General features: G+C 41.7%; 1 protein-coding gene across 10 annotated transcripts in view; it reads left to right on the top strand.

The window, feature by feature from the left end:
- LOC126981889 (putative fatty acyl-CoA reductase CG5065) overlaps nt 1–20000 on the top strand; it is a 75833-nt gene that overhangs the window by 43079 nt on the left and 12754 nt on the right. For all 10 annotated transcript variants that reach the window (XM_050833513.1, XM_050833512.1, XM_050833519.1 and 7 more), the window contains 6 exons: nt 4512–4760; nt 9296–9441; nt 11008–11117; nt 12215–12407; nt 13395–13637; nt 14638–14895. In XM_050833513.1, coding sequence (XP_050689470.1) covers nt 4512–4760; nt 9296–9441; nt 11008–11117; nt 12215–12407; nt 13395–13637; nt 14638–14895 — 1199 coding nt within the window. The remainder of the gene's footprint in view (nt 1–4511; nt 4761–9295; nt 9442–11007; nt 11118–12214; nt 12408–13394; nt 13638–14637; nt 14896–20000) is intronic.

The raw sequence follows: 20000 nt of genomic DNA, 5'->3' as shown, positions 1-20000 counted from the left end.
ATACTTCCATGGTAAGACCGCACCTCGAGTATGCAGTGCAGTTCTGGTCTCTTAATTACAGAAAGGACATTGATTTTCTGGAAAGGATTCAACGACGCGCCACGAAGATGATTCCAGCCTTAAGGGCTCAACCGTACGAGGAACGACTCAAGCGACTCAATCTCTTTACATTCGAGAAAAGACGCCTACGAGGGGATATGATTCAAGTCTTCAAGTATCTGAAAAAGTTCAATAACGTCGACTACTCCAAACTGCAAACCAACTCAAGAACTAGAAATAACGGTTTACCCATTCAGTCGAGTCGATGTAACACAGACATTGGAAGGAGTTTCTTTTCAAACCGAGTCATCCGCCACTGGAACAATCTTCCCTCAGAAGTAGTAAATGCGAATACCATCAACTCCTTCAAATATAGAATCGACCGTCATTTCGCTGCGTCGGGAGTAAACTGAATATCGAGGTGCTTTCATCTGCTCCTCAAGCCCCAAGTAGCTGTCGAGTAGATTATATCGCCAAAGCGGGCAACCTCGTAATGAGCCAATAGCCTTTGTGTTGCCTGCATTTCCAAGTTTCCATGTTTCTCCCTTCCTTCTGTTTATCTGCTGTCTCTCTCTTCCCTCTCCTTCTCAGTTTCTTCCCTTTTTCTTTCTCTCCCCCTTTCCTCTCCTTTTCTCTCCCTTCTCTTCCCTCTCTTTACCCTCCCTTCCATTCATCTCTCCTTATCTTCCCACTCCCCTTCTTCTCTCTCTATTTCTTCCCTTTCTCTTCTTCTCCCTTTCTCTTCTATCCCTTCCTCTTCCCTTCCTTTCCTTTCCTTTCTCCTTCTATTCATCTCTCTCTCTCTCTCTCTCTCTCTCTCTCTCTCTCTCTCTCTCTCTCTCTCTCTCTCTCTCTCTCTCTCTCTCTCTCTCTCTCTCTCTCTCTCTCTCTCTCTCTCTCTCTCTCTCTCTCTCATTTCCTTTTTCTCTTCCCCTTTCTCTTCTTTTCTCCCCACTTTTCTATAATTTGCCTTCCTTTCCCTTTCAATTAATGGGTTTTCTCCTCCTTCCTTTCCCTTCCCTTCCCCCCCTCCTCCTCCTCCTCCTCCTCCTCCTCCTCCGCTTGTCTTCCCACATAAACACTGTTATTACAATTCCTCCCTTTCCCTTCCTTCCCCCTCCCCTTGCCCTCCTCTTCCTCCTCCTCCAATTTCTTCCTCCCATTACTTCCTCTTCCTTCTTCCTCCTCCTCCTTCTCCTCCTCCATCCTTTCATTCCTCCCTTTCCTCTTTCCTCTTCTTACTTTCTCCATTTCTTCCTCCTCTTCCTCTTCTTCTCTTCCTTAACATTTCTCTATTTAAGTCATCAGTTTCCTCCTCCTCCTCCTCCTCCTCCTCCTCTTCCTCCTCCCATCCATCACCTTTTTCCCTTCATTTCCTCCTTTCTTCACCGGAATTCACCTCCTCCTCCTCCTCCTCCTCCTCCTCACGCCCTTATTCTGTTACGGTCCACGACGCAATATATCCAGGTTGCAAAACGGAGGCTGAGGAGGAGGAGGAGGAGGAGGAGGGCAATGGGAAAAGAGAGAGAGAAAGGTTAGCTAGTTTCGAGGGATGATGATGGTGATGATAATAAGGAGGAGGAGGAGGAGGAGGTTAGGTATAGTTTGCACGTGATAGGTAAATGTGAAAGAAGAAGAAGAGGAAGAAGAAGAAGAAGAGGAGGAGGAAGAAGAGAAATGGGGAAGAGAAGTGAAGGGAAGGGGAAGGGAAGGGAAGGGGAAGAGAAAGGGAAGGGGAAGAAAAGGAAAGTGATTGACTAGATTAATGAACGGAAGGGGAGGGAAGGGGAAGGGTGAAGGGAATGGGAAGGGGAGGGGGGAGGGAAGGGGAAGGGGAGAGAATAGGGAAGGGGAAGGGAGAGGGGAGGGAGGGGAAGGGATGTGTATAGGTTAGGGCTTACGTGAGAGAGAGAGAGAGAGAGAGAGAGAGAGAGAGAGAGAGAGAGAGAGATTTTTTTGTCTGTCTGTTTACATGTTATTGTTGTTATTATTGTTATTGCATCTCTCTCTTTCACACACACACACACACACACACACACACACACCGCTTATTATTATTTTTTTTTTCATTCTTCTGTTAATTTGTTTTCTCTTTTCTGTTCCTCTTTCATCTAATTCTCTCTCTCTCTCTCTCTCTCTCTCTCTCTCTCTCTCTCTCTCTCTCTCTCTCTCTCTCTCTCTCTCTCTCTCTCTCTCTCTCTCTCTCTCTCTCTCTCTCTCTCTCTCTCTCTCTCTCTCTCTCTCTCTCTCTCTCCTTCCTTTCTTTTCCATATCTCTTAAATTTTAATAATCATATCATCTGTTACACCACACAACCTCACATTAAACATTCATATCTTCTCTGGTGATGAAATATAGCCCTCCTCCTCCTCCTCCTCCTCCTCCTCCTCCTCCTCCTCCTCCTCCACCTTGTTTAATTAATGTTCTTTCTCAATACTGTCTGGTGTCTTGTTATGTTTTTTTATTTTTTTTTATTTCATCATGTGGTCATCATCATCATCATATGGTATAACTCCTTTCTCTCTCTCTCTCTCTCTCTCTCTCTCTCTCTCTCTCTCTCTCTCTCTCTCTCTCTCTCTCTCTCTCTCTCTCTCTCTCTCTCTCTCTCTCTCTCTCTCTCTCTCTCCCCCCCCCCGAATTGATGCATTAAAAAAGAGGTGTTAGGGATTGCAGACTCTTGGAACCTCTCAGTATTTCATTGGTAAGGTGTTGATTTATTTTCTCTATTTTCTTTTCCTCTTTATTTACTTTATCTCCATTTTTTCTTTATTTTTATTTACTTTTGATCTCACTTTTTTACTTTTTTATTTACTTTTTATCTCCAATTTTTTTTTTACTTTTTTTTAATCTTTCAGTGTATAATGCTTTTTTTTATGTGTGTCTTTAGTTCTGTATTTATTATTATTGTTGTTGTTGTTGTTGTTGTTGTGTGTGTGTGTGTGTGTGTGTGTGTGTGTGTGTGTGTGTGTGTGTGTGTGTGTGCAGGGCCTGAACCACACTTCTTTATCCCTCTCTCCTTATTCATACTTACCCAATTCTTCCTTCCCTTACCTTTTATTTATTTATTTACTTCTTCTCTTCCTCCCTTCACACACTTCTTTTCTTATCTTTCTCTTTATATAACTATCTAACTAATCTTTCATTCCTCTCTAGTTCCTCTTTATTTCTTTACATTTCCCACATCATTGTTATCTTATTTGTATGCTTTTATTTTATTTCCGTTCACTCACTTCCTTTTTCCTTCTTTTTTCCTCCTTTTTCCTTCTTTTTTCCTCTTTTTTCCTTCTTTTTTCCTCCTTTTCCTTCTTTTTTCCTCCTTTTTCCTTTTTTCCTCCTTTTTCCTTCTTTTTTCCTCCTTTTTCCTTCTTTTTTCCTCCTTTTTCCTTCTTTTTTCCTCCTTTTCCTTCTTCTTCCTTCCTCTTTTTGTCACTTACTCTCCTTTTTTTTTCTTTCCTCCATTTCCTTCTTTCTTTGCTGCTATGGAAAAAGGGAGGGAGAGAGAAAGAGGGAGGAATATTACATAGTCCAATCTCCTTATCTTTACTTATCTTTTCCTTCTTTTAATTCACATACTCTTTATCACTACCATAAAAGAAAGAGTAGGAAGGGAGAGAGAGAGAGAGAGAGAGAGAGAGAGAGATTATGGCCCTGTCTTCTTATCTACCTTATCTTATACCTAGTCATTTCCTTTAATTCACCTACTCTAATATTGCTATCATAATAAGAGAAGGAAGGGAAAGAGAGAGAGAGAGAGAGAGAGAGAGAGAGGGGGGGGGGGATATTCTATGGCCCTGTCTCCTTATCTGCCTTATCTTATACCTAGTCATTTCCTTGATTTACATACTCTCTAATATTGCTATCATAATAAAGAGAGAGAGAGAGAGAGAGAGAGAGTTATAAGCTGTCTCCTTATCTATCTTATCTTACCTATTCACCTCCTCTCTATATTGCTATCATAAAAGAAGAGAAGGGAGCGTGAGAGGCAGGGTTAAGTATCACTGTTGCTGAGATCAGATGTTAAGTGACCCTCGTGAAGCTGCCTCTACTAATGCATTTTACTTATAAACATCAACACGCGTCTTCACACTTAACATTGTCACCCAAATTAGTGAAAGAACCCATTAGTATTTCATGATAATTCACCATCACTCCGCATACCACTAACCAGCCACTAACCACCACCACCAACAACAACAACAACACTGACACCCCAATATCTTTCAGCCATTGTTATTCCAAGCTAATTCACCTCCACTCCTCACCACTAACCAGCCACTAACCACCACCCCCACCACCACTAACACCCAATATCTTTCAGCTTCACCACTAACACCCATACCACTAACCACCTTCACCACCCCCACCACCACCACTAACACGTCCCATCTCTTACAGCTTCACCACTAACCACACCACTAACCACCATCACCACCCCCACCATCACCACCACTAACACGTCCCATCTCTTCCAGCTCTTCGACCAGCTCCGCGCCACGTCCCCGGAGGCCCTGAGACGCTTGGTGCCAATCCAGGGTGACATCATGCTTCCGGGTCTCGGGGTGGGTGCACAGGACGCCGCCACGCTCATCTCCCGCGTCTCCGTCGTCTTCCATGCGGCGGCGACGGTGAAGTTCGACGAGGCTCTCAAACTATCGCTGCAGATGAACGTGCTAGGAACGAAGAGACTGGTGGAGCTGTGTCACAAGATGGAGCGCCTGGTGGTAAGAAGGAGAATGGTGGGGGTGGGGGGTGAGGGTGGTGTGGAACTGGGTGGGGGTGGTGTGGTTAGGTGGTGTTGGTGGGTTGTAGGGTAATAGCAGTGGTGGTGGTGAGGAACAGGGTCATTGTCGGGTTGAAAGAGGGGAGGAAGGAGGGTGGTATGGGTGGTGGTGGTGGAATAAGGTGGTAGAGTACTGTGGAGTGATAAAGAAGTAATTAACTGGTGTGGTTTGGTGTGGAGAAGGGTGGAGGAAGGGTGGTACGCGGTATGGAAAGTGGTGGTGGTGGTGTGGACTGGTGTGGTACTGTGGCTGAGAAAGGGGTGAAGGAATGGTGTTGAGGGCTAAGAAAGTGATGATTGTGAGAAATGATGTGGTATTGTGTATAGAAGGGTGGAGGAATGGTGGTGGTGGTGTGGACTGGTGTGGTAGTGTGGCAGAGAGAAAGGGGTGAAGGAATGATGTTTGTGGACTGGTGTGGTAGTGTGGCAGAGAGAAAGGGGTGAAGGGGTGATGGTGAGGTCTCAAAAGAATGGTGATGGGAGTAATTAATATATAATGAGGAGAAGGGGGGAAGGGGCCAGGAAGATGATGGGGGTGATAACTTGTGTGGTGGTGGTGTGTATGTGTTATGTGGTACAGTGGTAGTGGTGGTGGTGGTGACAGGTGTAGAGGGAAAGGTAATGAGGGTGGTGATGATAGGGACAGCTGGTGTGTTATGTGGCAAAGGGGGTGAAAAAGGTGATGAAAGCTTGTGTTATGTAGAGAGAGTGATGATGATGGTGATGATGATGGTGATGTGTGGTGGTGGTGGTGGTGAGGAGGTGAAGAAGGGTAATGAAAGTTTGTGGTGGTGTGGTGTTGAGAGAGAGAGAGAGAGAGAGAGAGAGAGAGAGAGAGAGAGAGAGAGAGAGAGAGAGAGAGAGAGAGAGAGAGAGAGAGAGAGAGAGAGAGTATTGTTATTATCATGGGGTACAAAAGAAAAAAAAAAAGAGGGTCACAACTAATTATATGGTGTTTAGAATGGAGTTGAATAGTATAATATGGTGTTGAAGAAGTGACACATAAGGGATGGTAGTAGATTTTAATGCTATGGTGTTGAAATAATGGAGTTGAATGGTGGTGAGAGAGAGAGAGATAACACGATAGCTTTTTAGTTTTTGAAATATAGCAAAAAAATAAAAGAAAATTTTAATCAGAAATGGATGAGAGAGAGAGAGAGAGAGAGATAACGTAATAGCTCGAGTTTTTAAATTTAAAAAAAAAGAAAATGTTAATCGGAAATGGATAGAGAGAGAGAGAGAGAGAGAGATAACGTAATAGCTCGAGTTTTTGAAATTTAGCAAAAAAGAAAAGAAAATGTTAATCGGAAATGGATGAGAGAGAGAGAGAGAGAGAGAGAGAGAGAGAGAGAGAGATGTTGACCACCTGACACTTTTAATGCTAATGTGAGAGAGAGAGAGAGAGAGAGAGAGAGAGAGAGAGAGAGAGAGAGAGAGAGAGAGAGAGAGAGAGAGAGAGTTTACCCAATTATGCTGTCACATTCCTTTTATCCTCCTTTTCCTCCTCCTCTTCCTCTTCCATCATCTCTTCCCAATCAACTTTTCTTATCTTTTCATCTAATCTTCAAACTTTTCTTACATGTTCTCTCTTATCGCTCCACATCCTCCTCCTCCTCCTCTTCCTCTTCTTCTCAACTCTTCCCCTTTCCTTTATTTCTCCTTCCCTTTCTTCTGTTCTTCATCTGTTTTGTTATATCTTGTTTCATAATTAAACTCATCGCAGGCTTTTGAAAGGTTCCAATGCTCCTTTTTACTTGCAACAATGAACGATCAATCAATCAATCAATCCTTTTTCCCTCTTCTTCTTCTTCTTTTTCTTCTTCTTTTGACCGTTAACGCTATGTATCGCTTCTTATGTTCTCCTCTCTTTCCTCTTTCCTTCTTATACACACATTTTCCTTTTCAATACTATATTACTTTCTTAACTGCAATAAAGTCACTTATTTTCACTTAAAGGGGAGGGGGGGTTCCTTAAAATTAAAACATATACATTAACTTATTTTTGAGATAAATAAATAAGGGTTAGGATTTTAAGTTAGGGGATGTTAATAGAGAAAAAGAACAATGGTTTAATGGAAGAGCCACTGAAAGAAAATGGGTTTAGGGTTGCCGGGGGTGAGGTTTAAGAGGGGTTACTCTAAAATTAAGGGAAATGGGGTCAGAGTTGCCTTAATCACGCTTTTGTGCCCTGTTTTCCCAGCACTGCGCGAGGAACACTTTGCCATCTCCACCATTCACATTCTCTCGCAGTTATCCATAAAAGAAAACGGAGTGCGTAAACGGTAACCTGCTGATAACATTGAAAAGCCGCACCGCTCGCTATAAGGTCCTTCTGTTTTCATTTTATCTTCCCTTTTCTCCTTCATTTGTTTCTTTCCATCATTTTACTTTATTTCTCTTTCTTTAATCTTCTTTTTCCATCTCATTTTCTCCTTCATCTGCTTCTTGTCATCATTTTTACTCTTTTTCTCTTTCTCTAACCCTCTTTTTCCATCTCATTTTCTCCTTCATCTGCTTCTTGTCATCATTTTTACTTTTTCTCTTTCTTTAATCCTCTTTTTCCATCTCATTTCTCTTTCTTTCTCTTTCTTCTTATTCCATCTTCATTTTAATTCTCCTCTCAAAATCTTCTCTTTTCTTTCTCTTTTATCTTTCCTTTTCCCTTTTCCTTTCCATTTTCTTTCTTTTATTTTCTCTTTCCATCCTTATTTATCCCGTTTTCCTTCCTTCATATCTTTCTTTTCCTCGTCTCCTCTCTTTCCTTCCTGTTTTCCTTTCCTTTTTCTTCTTCTCTCCTTCGCATTCTGTCTTTCTTTCCATTTTCTTCTCTTATTTTATCTTTCCATCCTTATCATCCCTTTTTTCCTTCCTTCACATCTTTCTTTTCCTCCTCTCCATCTTCTTCCATCCCCTTTTATTTTTATTTTTCCTCTTCTCTCTATTTCATTCTGTCTTCCTTTTCATTGTCTTTCTTTAATATTCTCTTTCAATCCATATTTATCATCCTGTTTTCCTTCCTTCATCTTCTTCCATTTTCACTTTACTTCTCTTCTCAAAATCCTCTCTTTCCTTTTTCTTTTCCTTCCATCGCATTCTGTCTTCCTCTCTATTTTCTTCCCCTTATCTTCTCTTTCCATTCATATTGATCTTCCTTTTTCTTCCTCCTTATCTTGTTTTATCTTCGTTTTTCTTCTCCTCCCAAAATCTTCTCTTTTTCTATCTGATTTCCTTCTTCTCTTTTCTTCTTTTTCCTTCTCATTCTGTCTTCATTTTCTTTCTCTTATTTTCTCTTTTCATCCATATTTATCATCCTTTTCCCTTCCTCCTTATCTTGTTTTTCTTCATTTTTCTTTACCTCCTTCATTAAATCTTCTCTTCTATCTTTTCCTTTTTCTTCTTTCTCTCTTTTCTTTCTTCCTTCTCATTAAATCTTCTCTTCAACCTTCCTGTCTTCTTTCTCTCTTCATTCTCTCTTTTTCTTTTCTTCCTTCCATTTCTTCCCTTCCATTAAATCTTCTCTTCAACCTTCCTTTTTTTTTCTTCCTTCCATTAAATCTCCTTCCATTAAATCTTATCTTCAACCCTCCATTGTCTTCTATTTCTACTTCATTCTCTTTTTCTTTTTCTTCCCTTCCATTAAATCTTCTCTTCAACCTTCCCTTTTTTCTTCTTTCTCTACTTCATTCTCTCTTTTTCTTTTTCTTCCCTTCCATTAAATCTTCTCTTCAACCTTCCCTTTTTTCTTCTTTCTCTACTTCATTCTCTCTTTTTCTTTTTCTTCCCTTCCATTAAATCTTCTCTTTCCATCTCATTTCACATCATTATTAATCATCGCCATTCACCATCCTCCTCCTCCTCCTTCTCTTCCTCCTCCTCCTCCTCCTCCTCCTTATCATAATTATCAAAGTGGAGAGATGCAGCAATTAGACCATTTACCAGAGCAGGATGGAGTACACTAACACCACAGAGAGAGAGAGAGAGAGAGAGAGAGAGAGAGAGAGAGAGAGAGAGAGAGAGAGAGAGAGAGAGAATGATAAGTTTAGGAAAGATCATTTTATAACTTAACAGCATATACTTGTAATCTTTTTTCTTTTTTTCTGTTTGTTTAGGTCATCCACATCCACTCATCCACCTCGAACATTCTCTCTCTCTCTCTCTCTCTCTCTCTCTCTCTCTCTCTCTCTCTCTCTCTCTCTCTCTCTCTCTCTCTCTCTCATATTCCATTTCTCTTTTACTCTTTTTCTCATTCCATTTTCCATCTTCCTTTTATTTCTCATTTTATCCTTCTTCTTCCCTTTATCCATGTTTCCTTTCATCCCCTATCCACCTAATTCCATCTGCTTTTATCTTCCTTTCATCACATGCTAACTTTATTTTCTTACCTCATCCACCCATAGCAACCATAAATATTTTCCTCGTTCATTTATCTCATCCACCTCCCCTCCTCCACCTCTAATCCACCGCCCATCCACCCAGGCGCTGATCCACGTCTCCACTGCTTACTGCAACTGCGACCGTGGAGAGGTGAAGGAGATGGTTTACCCGCCCCCCACAGACCCCTACAAGCTCATCCAACTGGTCGACTGGATGGATGACGACACATTCAACCACCTCACACCCAAGTACGGATGACGAGGAGGCTTGGCGGGAGGTTACGAGGCTTGGGTTGGGTGCTGGGCTAGATTAGCTTAGGTTAGGCTAGGTTAGGTTGGGTTGGGTTAGGTTAGGTTAGGTTAGGTTAGCTTGGATTGGGTGCTGGGTTAGGGTAGGTTAGGTTGGGTTAGGTTAGGTTAGGTTAGCTTGGATTGGGTGCTGGGTTAGGGTAGGTTAGGTTAGGTTAGGTTAGGTTAGGTTAGGTTAGGTTAGGTTAGGTTGGGTTTGGTTTAGGAAGGGGTTAGGTTAGGTTGGGTTTGGTTTAGGAAGGGGTTAGGTTAGGTTGGGTTTGGTTTAGGAAGGGGTTAGGTTAGGTTGGGTTTGGTTTAGGAAGGGGTTAGGTTAGGTTGGGTTAGGCTAGGTTAGGTTAGGTTAGCTTGGATTGGGTGCTGGGTTAGGGTAGGTTAGGTTAGGTTAGGCTAGGTTAGGTTGGGTTAGGTTAGGTTGGGTTAGGTTAGGTTAGGTTGGGTCATACCTCTTTTTGTTTTAGTCTTGCATTTCAAGTGGGTGTTGGGTTGGGTAACTCCTCTTTTTGGTATAGTTTCCCCTTTCCTTGCACCTCAAAATAATTAGTTAAGTCACTCCTCTCTTCTCGTCTTCATCCCTCTTTCCCTCTGTGTTGTGGGGCAAACTTTGATAATCTATTTAGTTTTATTTTCAGGGACTCTGCAGTAATTTTAAATCTCTTGAGGGTTCAGTTTCATCCTGTTCACCATATATGGCATAACTTACATTTCAGTGAGGGTGCAGCTCAACCAAATTTTTGCCCAACTAACCAAATTCCCCGCTCCTTTATTCCAAGTTTAATTAAAATGTAGAATGAACTTTAAGGTGGGATCGATTTTCTTGTTGATATTGATAAGTTTAAAGCAAAATTCATCACTCACTGTTAACATTGGGCAGTATTTTAAAGGCATATTGTAATTTTAACCCATTTATTTGATTTAACACATTCAAAACCCACCTGTTAACATTAGACATTGATTTTAAAAGGCATATAATGTTCTTAACCCATTTATTTGATTTAACACACATTCAAAACCCACCTGTTAACATAAGGCATTGTTTTCGAGGCATATATAACCTAACCTAACCTAACCTAACCTAACCTGTAATTTTAACCCATTAATTGATTTAACACGCCTTCAAAACCCACCTGCTAACATAAGGCATTGTTTTCAAGGCATATATAACCTAACCTAACCTAACCTGTAATTTTAACCCATTTATTTGATTTAACACACATTCAAAACCCACCTGCTAACATAAGGCATTGTTTTCAAGGCATATATAACCTAACCTAACCTAACCTAACCTAACCTGTAATTTCAACCCATTTAGTTGATTTAACACACAATCAGAACCCAAACTGTTATCACTATGCATTTTTAAGGCATACAGTAATTCTAACCCATTAATTTAACACACATTCGATAACTAAAACATCTTTCATCCTTAACTCGTGTACTTTTTCCACCTCCCAAGACATGTAACTCACCTCCCTTCCTCCCACTCACCCTCCCCTTCCTCGGCAGATTGATTGGCTCGCGCCCCAACACCTACACCTACACCAAGGCGCTGGCAGAGCATGTGCTGGTGAAAGAGGCCGAGTCACTTCCTCTTGCCATCGTGCGGCCCTCTATAGGTAGGCCGGGGTGCTGTTTCTGTTAGTTGTTATACCTGCATCCTTGTTAACCCGTCCGCTGTGATTGCCACGGATTTGGCCTTCACTGATAGCCTGTTAACCTGTCCGCTGTGATTGGCACGGATTTGGCCTTCACTGATAGCCTGTTAACCCATCCGCTGCGATTGGCATGGATTTGGCCTTCACTGATAGCCTGTTAACCCGTCCGCTGCAATTGGCACGGATTTGTCCTTCACTGATGGCCTGTTAACCTGTCCGCTGTGATTGCCACGGATTTGGCCTTCACTGATAGCCTGTTAACCCGTCCGCTGCGATTGGCACGGATTTGGCCTTCACTGGTAGCCTGTTAACCCGTCCGCTGCGATTGGCACGGATTTGGCCTTCACTGGTAGCCTGTTAACCTGTCCGCTGTGATTGGCACGGATTTGGCCTTCACTGATAGCCTGTTAACCCGTCCGCTGCGATTGGCACGGATTTGGCCTTCACTGATAGCCTGTTAACCCAGTAGCTGCAGGGATCATGTTTCTTAAAGGCCCCTCTAAGCAAGAAAATTGAGAAAAAATCATCACTCATGCAAACCATTACAAAATATACATCAACGCAAATTTGATCAGTTTATGCATCATCTATTTTTGGGGGTTTATATCATTGCTGGTACATGGTAAAGCCACAAATTTGGCCTGTCGTTGCTACTGGGTTAACATATATACTCCCAGGTCTTTTTCTGCCTCTGTGGTGGATAGTGGAGTGTTTCCCATGTGGTATTGGTATGCTGGATTTCCCCTCCCAAGGTTCATGACTACATTTTTCTTCATTGAATTGTAGCAGCCACTTTTTGTTCCATTTCTGTAGATTGGTGATGTCTTCTGGTAGGAAATCCACAGTCAAGGGGTTAACTTAAATCCCTCATTATTTGACATTCATCAGGACCCAGGACCCAGGACACCATGCCTGTACACTGATCACTCAGCCACTGCCTTGCAAAACTAAAGCATAATCCTACTTTTCCCAAACTTAGGATGTTACTGTAACCTTCACCCTACCTCCACATTAATGCATCTCACAGTCCCCCACACTAATAACCCCACCCCCCACAGTGGCGGCGGCGTGGCGTGAACCGTTGCCAGGCTGGGTGGACAATCTGAACGGGCCGACGGGACTTATCGTGGGAGCGGGCAAGGGCATGCTGCGGACCCTGCACTGCCGTGGCGAGCTGGTGGCCGACCTCATACCCGTGGACATCCCCATCAACCTACTTATCGTGGCAGCCTGGTACACAGCCACGCAGAGGTGAGGGGGGGAAAGGGGAAGGGGGAAGGGGCTGGAAGTGTAGGAAAGGGAGATGATAGGTTACGGAGAGGAAGAGAAAAGAAAGAGAAGGGAGGACAGGACTTGAGGTGAGAGGGATAGAAAAATTGTTTATGGATAGGAAGAGAAAGGAAAGGAAGGAGGGGAAGAAAAGGCTTAGGTGTAGGCAAGGGAGAGAAAAGTAGGTTATGGAAAGGAAGAGAAAAGGAAGAGAAGGGAGGACAGGACTTGAGGTGAACGAGAGGGAGAGAAAAATTGTTTATGGATAGGAAGAGAAAGGGAAGGAAGGAGGGGAAGAAAAGGCTTAGGTGTAGGCAAGGGAGAGAAAAGTAGGTTATGGAAAGGAAGAGAAGGGAGGACAGAACTTGAGGTGGAAGAGAGGGAGAGAAAAATTGTTTATGGATAGGAAGAGAAAGGAAAGGAAGGAGGGGAAGAAAAGGCTTAGGTGTAGGCAAGGGAGAGAAAAGTAGGTTATGGAAAGGAAGAGAAGGGAGGACAGAACTTGAGGTGGAAGAGAGGGAGAGAAAAATTGTTTATGGATAGGAAGAGAAAGGGAAGGAAGGAGGGGAAGAAAAGGCTTAGGTGTAGGCAAGGGAGAGAAAAGTAGGTTATGGAAAGGAAGAGAAGGGAGGACAGAACTTGAGGTGGAAGAGAGGGAGAGAAAAATTGTTTATGGATAGGAAGAGAAAGGAAAGGAAGGAGGGGAAGAAAAGGCTTAGGTGTAGGCAAGGGAGAGAAAAGTAGGTTATGATGATTGTAAGAGCAGAATATCATAAAGCAAACCATTATAAAGCAGCAAAGACCTTACATACATCACCTTCCCTTCCCTTATGACACCCACTTCTATCTCTATCCCACCCAACCAAGAAGGCCTAATGGTACTATAGGCTGAACGTACAAGGAAAATGAAAATGAAATGTCTTTAGTTTTTGGAAAGATAACATTAACTAATACTAAACGCCTCACCAGGAAAAGCGGGGAACTGCTGGTGTACAACTGTGTGTCTGGCATGGAGCGGCCGGTGCGGTGGGGCGAGATCAACAAGCACGGGATGTCTGCGCTGCGGAGGAACGCCATGAACGACGTGGTGTGGTACCCGTCGCTGCACTTCACGCAACACAAGGCCCTCAACACCATCGCCGTCCTGCTGCAACACTGGCTCCCGGCGTACCTCATGGACGCCGCTGCAAGACTCGCCGGGAAGAGGCCAATGTGAGTGTGTTGCGGCTGTGTTAGTGGGTGTAAGGAGTTTAGGGCATGTACTAAAGCTGTATGTGTCCCCAGTGCTACATTTTGGTGCATTGTCCCTTGAGCCTGTGATGAGTGAGAACCCATTGCTTTGGGACTCAGGGCCAGTGTAACATCTGGGTCACCAGGTATCCCCAGGTACCCATTTACCCATCAGCCTCAATGAGGGGATGAACAGCTGGGTTGGCAGCACACCAACTGCCCGGACTGGGATTTGGGGCTGTATTTTAAGACACCATCGCTTCTCACATCAACTATTTCTAAAGGTCAAAGAGGGGATCAGTCGGGTTTTCATTAGTGTTTTTTAAGGTTCATGGCACAGAAGAAGGGTCAAACTACCACCAGGGTCATAAAACTACCGCTGGAAAGGCCTACAGCTTCTATGAAAGCCATGTCAAATATGTGAACTTGGGCGACGAAATTTGTAGCTAGGCGTGCTGACCACTTCACAGAAGCTCTAGTGCAGCGCTTCTCAATCTGGGAGGTGTGCCACCCTAGGAGGCATTAGTAATTTCTGGAGGGCCATGAGTCCTGTAGGGAAAGTAGGAATTGATCTAATTATATTTGTTATTCTCTTAAATTCTTATCAGGGTGGACTAACACTGAGAAGTTCATGAGACAATGCAAAGATATCTCTTTTACTGATATAGTTTTCTTTAGTTTAGTTAGGTTTACCCTCTTTTAAATCTTGAAGGGAATTTTATCTATAGATGCAAAGGGACCAGGGAGGGAAAAAATCAAATCCTAGAAGGGACTGAGCAGGATACTGTAGTTGGATATTGGTCTTGTGTGAGTATTAAGTTGTGTCACACCCCCACCCCCTCACACCCCTCCGTCCCACCCCCTCACACCCCAACACCCTCACACCCCTCCGTCCCACCCCCTCACACCCCCACCCCCTCACACCCCTCCGTCCCACCCCCTCACACCCCCACCCCCTCACACCCCTCCGTCCCACCCCCAGCATGGTCCGCATCGCACAGAAGCTGGACCGTGCCGCGTCGTGCCTCGAGTACTTCACGACGCATGAATGGCACTTCAGCAACGACAACGTGCAGGGGCTCTGGGCGTCGCTCTCCGAGGACGACCGACACACCTTCAACTTCGCCCTCTCGGCCCTGCACTGGCCCACCTACATGGAGCAGTATTGCCTCGGCACCAAGAGATACGTCATGAAGGAGGAGCTGGCAACGCTGCCCACCGCACGCCGACACCTCTCCAAGTAAGTTTTCTTCTTTTTCTTTTTTTTTTCTCTTTATTTTTGTGTGTGTGTGTGTGTGTGATTTTTTGTTATTTTTTGTTGTTATTTCTGTTTAAATCAATGGCTGAATGTTTGTGTGTTGTGTGCTCCTTATGTGCTTTTTTATCCATTTTTGTTGTTTTTTTTGCAATGGTTGTATTTTTTATTTTTTTATTTATTTATTTATTTTTTTTTACAACAAAGGAGGCAGCTCAAGGGCACATAAAAAAATAAAACAACAATAAAAAAAAAAGCCCGCTACTCGCTGCTCCTAAAAAAGAAACAAAAGAGGTGGCCGAAAGCAAGATCAAATACAGGAGGTTTGCTGGCTTAGAGTGATTTTTGCACTAAATTCCTATATGTACGTAGTCATTCGTTTCCCTTTCGTCAGTTGTGGAATGTTTTTTTAGTTTTATTATTTGTTGGGTCATGTTTAGCTTCTCCAACTCTCTCCACCTGTTTATATATTCTTTTCCCTTGTGACAGGGTAGGAGATATTGTTAGGTTTTGGGTTAGGTTAACTTTTGTGTGGGTTTACAATTCTCTCCCAGCCTGTTTTCTCTACCTCTGCGTTGCTTTGCTTTAACCCGGTAGCTGCGGGGATCATGTTTCTTAATGGTCCCTCTAAGCGAGAAAAATGAGAAAAAATCATCACTCACTCAAACCATTTCATAATATATATCAAAGCATTTGTGATCAGTTTATGCATCATCTATTTTTTTGGGTTTTATATCATGGCACAAATTTGGCCCGTCGCTGCTACACAGTTAATATAAAATTGTCTCAGCTATTTATTATTTAACATCATATATCAGTTTCATTCTTCAGTTATATATTAGTTTTCAGTTTTTAATTTCAACATTTTATTTACGAATGTTTACAGGCATAGCTAACCTTTGCTTGAGAGAAGATGGATCTATTATTATTAATTTTACATGTGTGTTTGTGAGTGCCTGGAATGTTATTTATATATACATGCAGTTTTCTTCCATGTCTGTCTTTTTTTATATTTTTTTGCAGAATGATTTGATTGATTTTTGATGCCATTTTCCTTGAGTTTATCCCTGTCCTTCATGCCTTGCTTCCTGTGTGTGTTGTGTTATATGTTGTTGTTCTTCCTTCCATCCCTGTCAGACTCAAAACATCTATTTTAATATTTTTTGCAGAATGATTTGATTGATTTTTTATGCCATTTTCCTTGAGTTTATCCCTGTCCTTCATGCCTTGCTTCCTCTGTGTGTTGTGTTTATCTGTTGTTCCTTCCATCCCTGTCAGACTCAAAACATCCATTAATATTTTTTGCAGAATGATTTGGTTGATTTTTGATGCCATTTTCCTTGAGTTTATCCCTGTCCTTCATGCCTTGCTTCCTCTGTGTGTTGTGTTTATATGTTGTTGTTGTTCCTTCCATCCCAGACTCAAAACTGATCCTCTATTAAGATTCTCAGTACCATGTTGTGTCTGTTCGCTGTTTTTATGTGTTGTTGTTCTTCCTTCCATCCCTATCAGAGTCAAAACTGATCCTCTATTAAGATTCTCAGTGACATGTTGAGTCCTTTCTCTGGCACGTTTTATTCAACCATTATCTCTATTTTATCTCTTTTTTTTGTTTACTCAGTCTAACAAAGCTTATTTTATTTGGTTTTTTTATAGCAACAGCTGATTAATTTTACTTCTCAATCTTTTATTTTTATTCAACCATCAACTCTCATTTTATCTCTTTTTTTGTTTATTCAGTCTAACATAGCTTTTATTTTATTTGTTTTTATTATAGCGTCAACTGATTAATTTTACTTTCCCCATCAACTCTCATTCAATCTTCTATTTTTATTCAACCATCAACTCTCATTTTATCTCTTTTTTGTTTACTCAGCCTAACAAAGCTTTTATTTTATTTGTTTTTATTATAGTGTTAACTGATCCATTTTACTTTCCCATCAACTCTCATTCAATCTTCTATTTTTATTCAACCATTAACTCTCATTTTATCTCTTTTTTGTTTACTCAGCCTAACATAGGTTTTATTGTAACATCAAGTGATTCATTTTATTTCCCCATCAACTCTCATTCAATCTTCTATTTTTATTCAACCATCAACTCTCATTTTATTTTTTTTTGTTTTTTAACAGCCTAACAAAGCTTTTATTTTATTTATTTTTATTATAGCGTTAACTGATCCATTTTACTTCCCCATCAACTCTCATTCAATCTTCTATTTTTATTCAACCATCAACTCTCATTTTATCTTTTTTTTTTTTTTTTGTTTGTTTGTTTACTCAGCCTAACAAAGCTTTTATTTTATTTGTTTTTATTATAGCGTCAACTGATCCATTTTACTTCCCCATCAACTCTCATTCAATCTCTTATTTTTATTCAGTCTTATTTTGATATTATTTCATTTTTCCGTTAACTGACTCATCTCATTTTCACGTTAATCAACTATTTCAATCACAATTTTCTTTGCTCTCAGTTGACCGATGATCTTTTCGGTGCCAAATGGTGTCTGATGCCTGGCACATACTTTTATCCATTAACTCCTTCATTTAGTCTTCATTTTGTTTGCTCCAAGTCATCCAATAATGAACTTTTCCCCTTCACTCCTGTTTAATCATTAGTTTATTCACACCCAGTCGTCGGCTAATGCGTTCTTGCTCACCTGTCCAAACACATGTTCTTGGGCTCCACACACACCTGTCCAGCTCTTGAGTTTACCTGTCTGTCTTCATCAGGTTTCTTTTATTGTATATGAAATTGCACTTCCAGCCTTGTGTCGCTTTTCTCCGTTTTCCGTTATTTTAAGAACATTTTGAACTCGATCTTGTGTTACTTTACTTTTCTTTTACTGACGATAGATGGAAAAAAGAGGTCGAGAAACAGATTCTTCTTTTTCAGATTATAATTATCACACTTATTGCAAATTATAACTCATGCCGTGTTTTCGGGGGAGGAGAATTAGGAGGAGGAAGAGGGAAGATAAAAAAAAAAGATAATTTGGTTGGAGGAGGTGAGGGGAGATCAAGATAAAGAAAAATGAAGAAAAAAAATAATCTGATAAGTTTTTGGAAAGGGGAGGAAAGATAAAGCTTCAGGCATAACTTTTGATGGGGGGAGGGAGATAAAAATTGATGGGGGAGGGGAGATAAAAATTGAGGGGTAAGGGTATATAAAAATCCGACATATTGGGGGGGAAGGAGGAACCATTCAGACATTTTTGGGGGGGGTAGGGTAGGGGGTAACTGAGACATTTTTAGGAGGAGGGGAGACGAAAATTCAGACATACATATTTATTTTGGGGGAGAAGGGGAGTAAACATTGGGTGAAAGGGAGGGAGGGGGGGGGGTAATTTAAACATTTATTGGGGTGGTGGTCATAATTTAGGCATTTTTAGGAGGAGGGGAGACCAAAAAATCAGACATGCATATCTTTTTTGGGGAGAAGAAGGGGAGTAAACAGTGGGTGAAAGGGAGGGAGGGGGGGAAGAATTTAAGCATTTATTGGGGGGTCATAATTTAGGCATTTTTAAGGTGAGGGGAGACCAAAGGATCAGACATTCATATTATTTTTTGGGGAAGGGGGGAAAAAAAGGGTGGGAGGGGGGGAGAGAATTGGTCATAATTTAGGCATTTTTAAGGGGAGGGGAGACCAAAGGATCAGACATGCATATCTTTTTTGGGGAGAAGAAGGGGAGTAAACAGTGGGTGAAAGGGAGAGGGGGGGGGGTAATTTAAACATTTTAGGGGGGTCATAATTCCCTTGGGAGCAAATACTTTTTTTTTTTTTAATCCTCATAACCAACAAAAAATTTACTCATTCATTTCTTATCTTATTCAATTATTAGTTTTATTTTTTATCAAGTTGTAAGTTTTATTCTTTTAACGAGGAAAAGAAAAAAAAATATCAGTGTTACCAATCCTGTCTTTCTTTTTTCTTTAAGTTACACAGAAGAAGACCAGAAATATATAAATAAAAAAAAAAAAGAGGGGAATGTTAGGAATGAAGGAAGAAGAAGGGAGGTGATGGTGGTGATGGTGATGGTGATGGGGGTAGTGGTGGTGGCAGTAATAGCAGTAGTGGTGGGTTGTTGTTGTTGTTGTTGTTGTTGTTGCTGCATATTTGTGGGTGAGAAATTAAGAAAGTGAAAGTGGAGTAGAGATTTGTGTGATGGAGGAGGAGGAGAAGAGGAGGAGGAGGAGGAGGAGGAGGAGGAGAAAAAAGAAGATTAGGACAAGTTGCATAAAAAAGAGGAGGAGGAGGAAAAAGATTAAGGTTGAAGGGGAAAGTGGAGTAGAGATTAGTGTGATGGAGGAGAAGAAGAGGAAGAGGAGGAGGAGGAAAAAGAAGAGTAGGACAAGTAGCATAAAAAAAGGGGAGGAGGAGGAGGAGGAAAGAGAAGAAGTTTGAAGGGAAAAGAAAGAAAATAAGAGAAGAGGAAAAGGAAGAAGAGAAAAATGAAGGGATAGGAAAGGAATGGAAGGGGAGGGATGGGATGCGATTGAAAGGGAAGGAAAAACAAGCAAATAAATGAAAGAAAGAAGGATAGAAAAGGAAAGGAAAGGAAAGGAAAAAAAAGGAAAGGAAATACAAGAAAAGGGAAGGGAAGGAGAGATAAGGGAAGGGAGATGAAAGGGAAAGGGAAGGGACAAGAAGAGAAGGGAAGGGAAGGGAAGGTATTGCGTGTGTGTGTGTGTGTGTGTGTGTGAAAAATGAGGGCGTACGTTTGTTTCTTGTTGTTTTCTTGTTTCAGAGAGAGAGAGAGAGAGAGAGAGAGAGAGAGAGAGAGAGAGAGAGAGAGAGAGAGAGAGAGGCAATGAGAGAGAGAGGAGAGAGAGAGAGAGAGAGAGAGAGAGAGAGAGAGAGAGAGAGAGAGAGAGAGAGAGAGAGAGAGAGAGAGAGAGAGAGAGAGAGAGAGAGAGAGAGAGAGAGAGAGAGAGAGAGAGAGAGTCTGTGTAACGCCCTGTTTTGTAATAAGCTAACTACTAGAGTGAGTCATAGGTATTCTCTCTCTCTCTCTCTCTCTCTCTCTCTCTCTCTAACTTCTCTCTCTTGACCTGTTATCTGCATTCTCACCTGCTTGTTATCTATCTATC

The sequence above is a fragment of the Eriocheir sinensis genome, chromosome 49 (assembly GCF_024679095.1).
Source record: "Eriocheir sinensis breed Jianghai 21 chromosome 49, ASM2467909v1, whole genome shotgun sequence".
NCBI lineage: Eukaryota > Metazoa > Arthropoda > Malacostraca > Decapoda > Varunidae > Eriocheir > Eriocheir sinensis.
The sequence above is the reverse complement of the archived record's forward strand: the minus strand, read 5'-3'. Positions and strand labels throughout refer to the sequence as shown.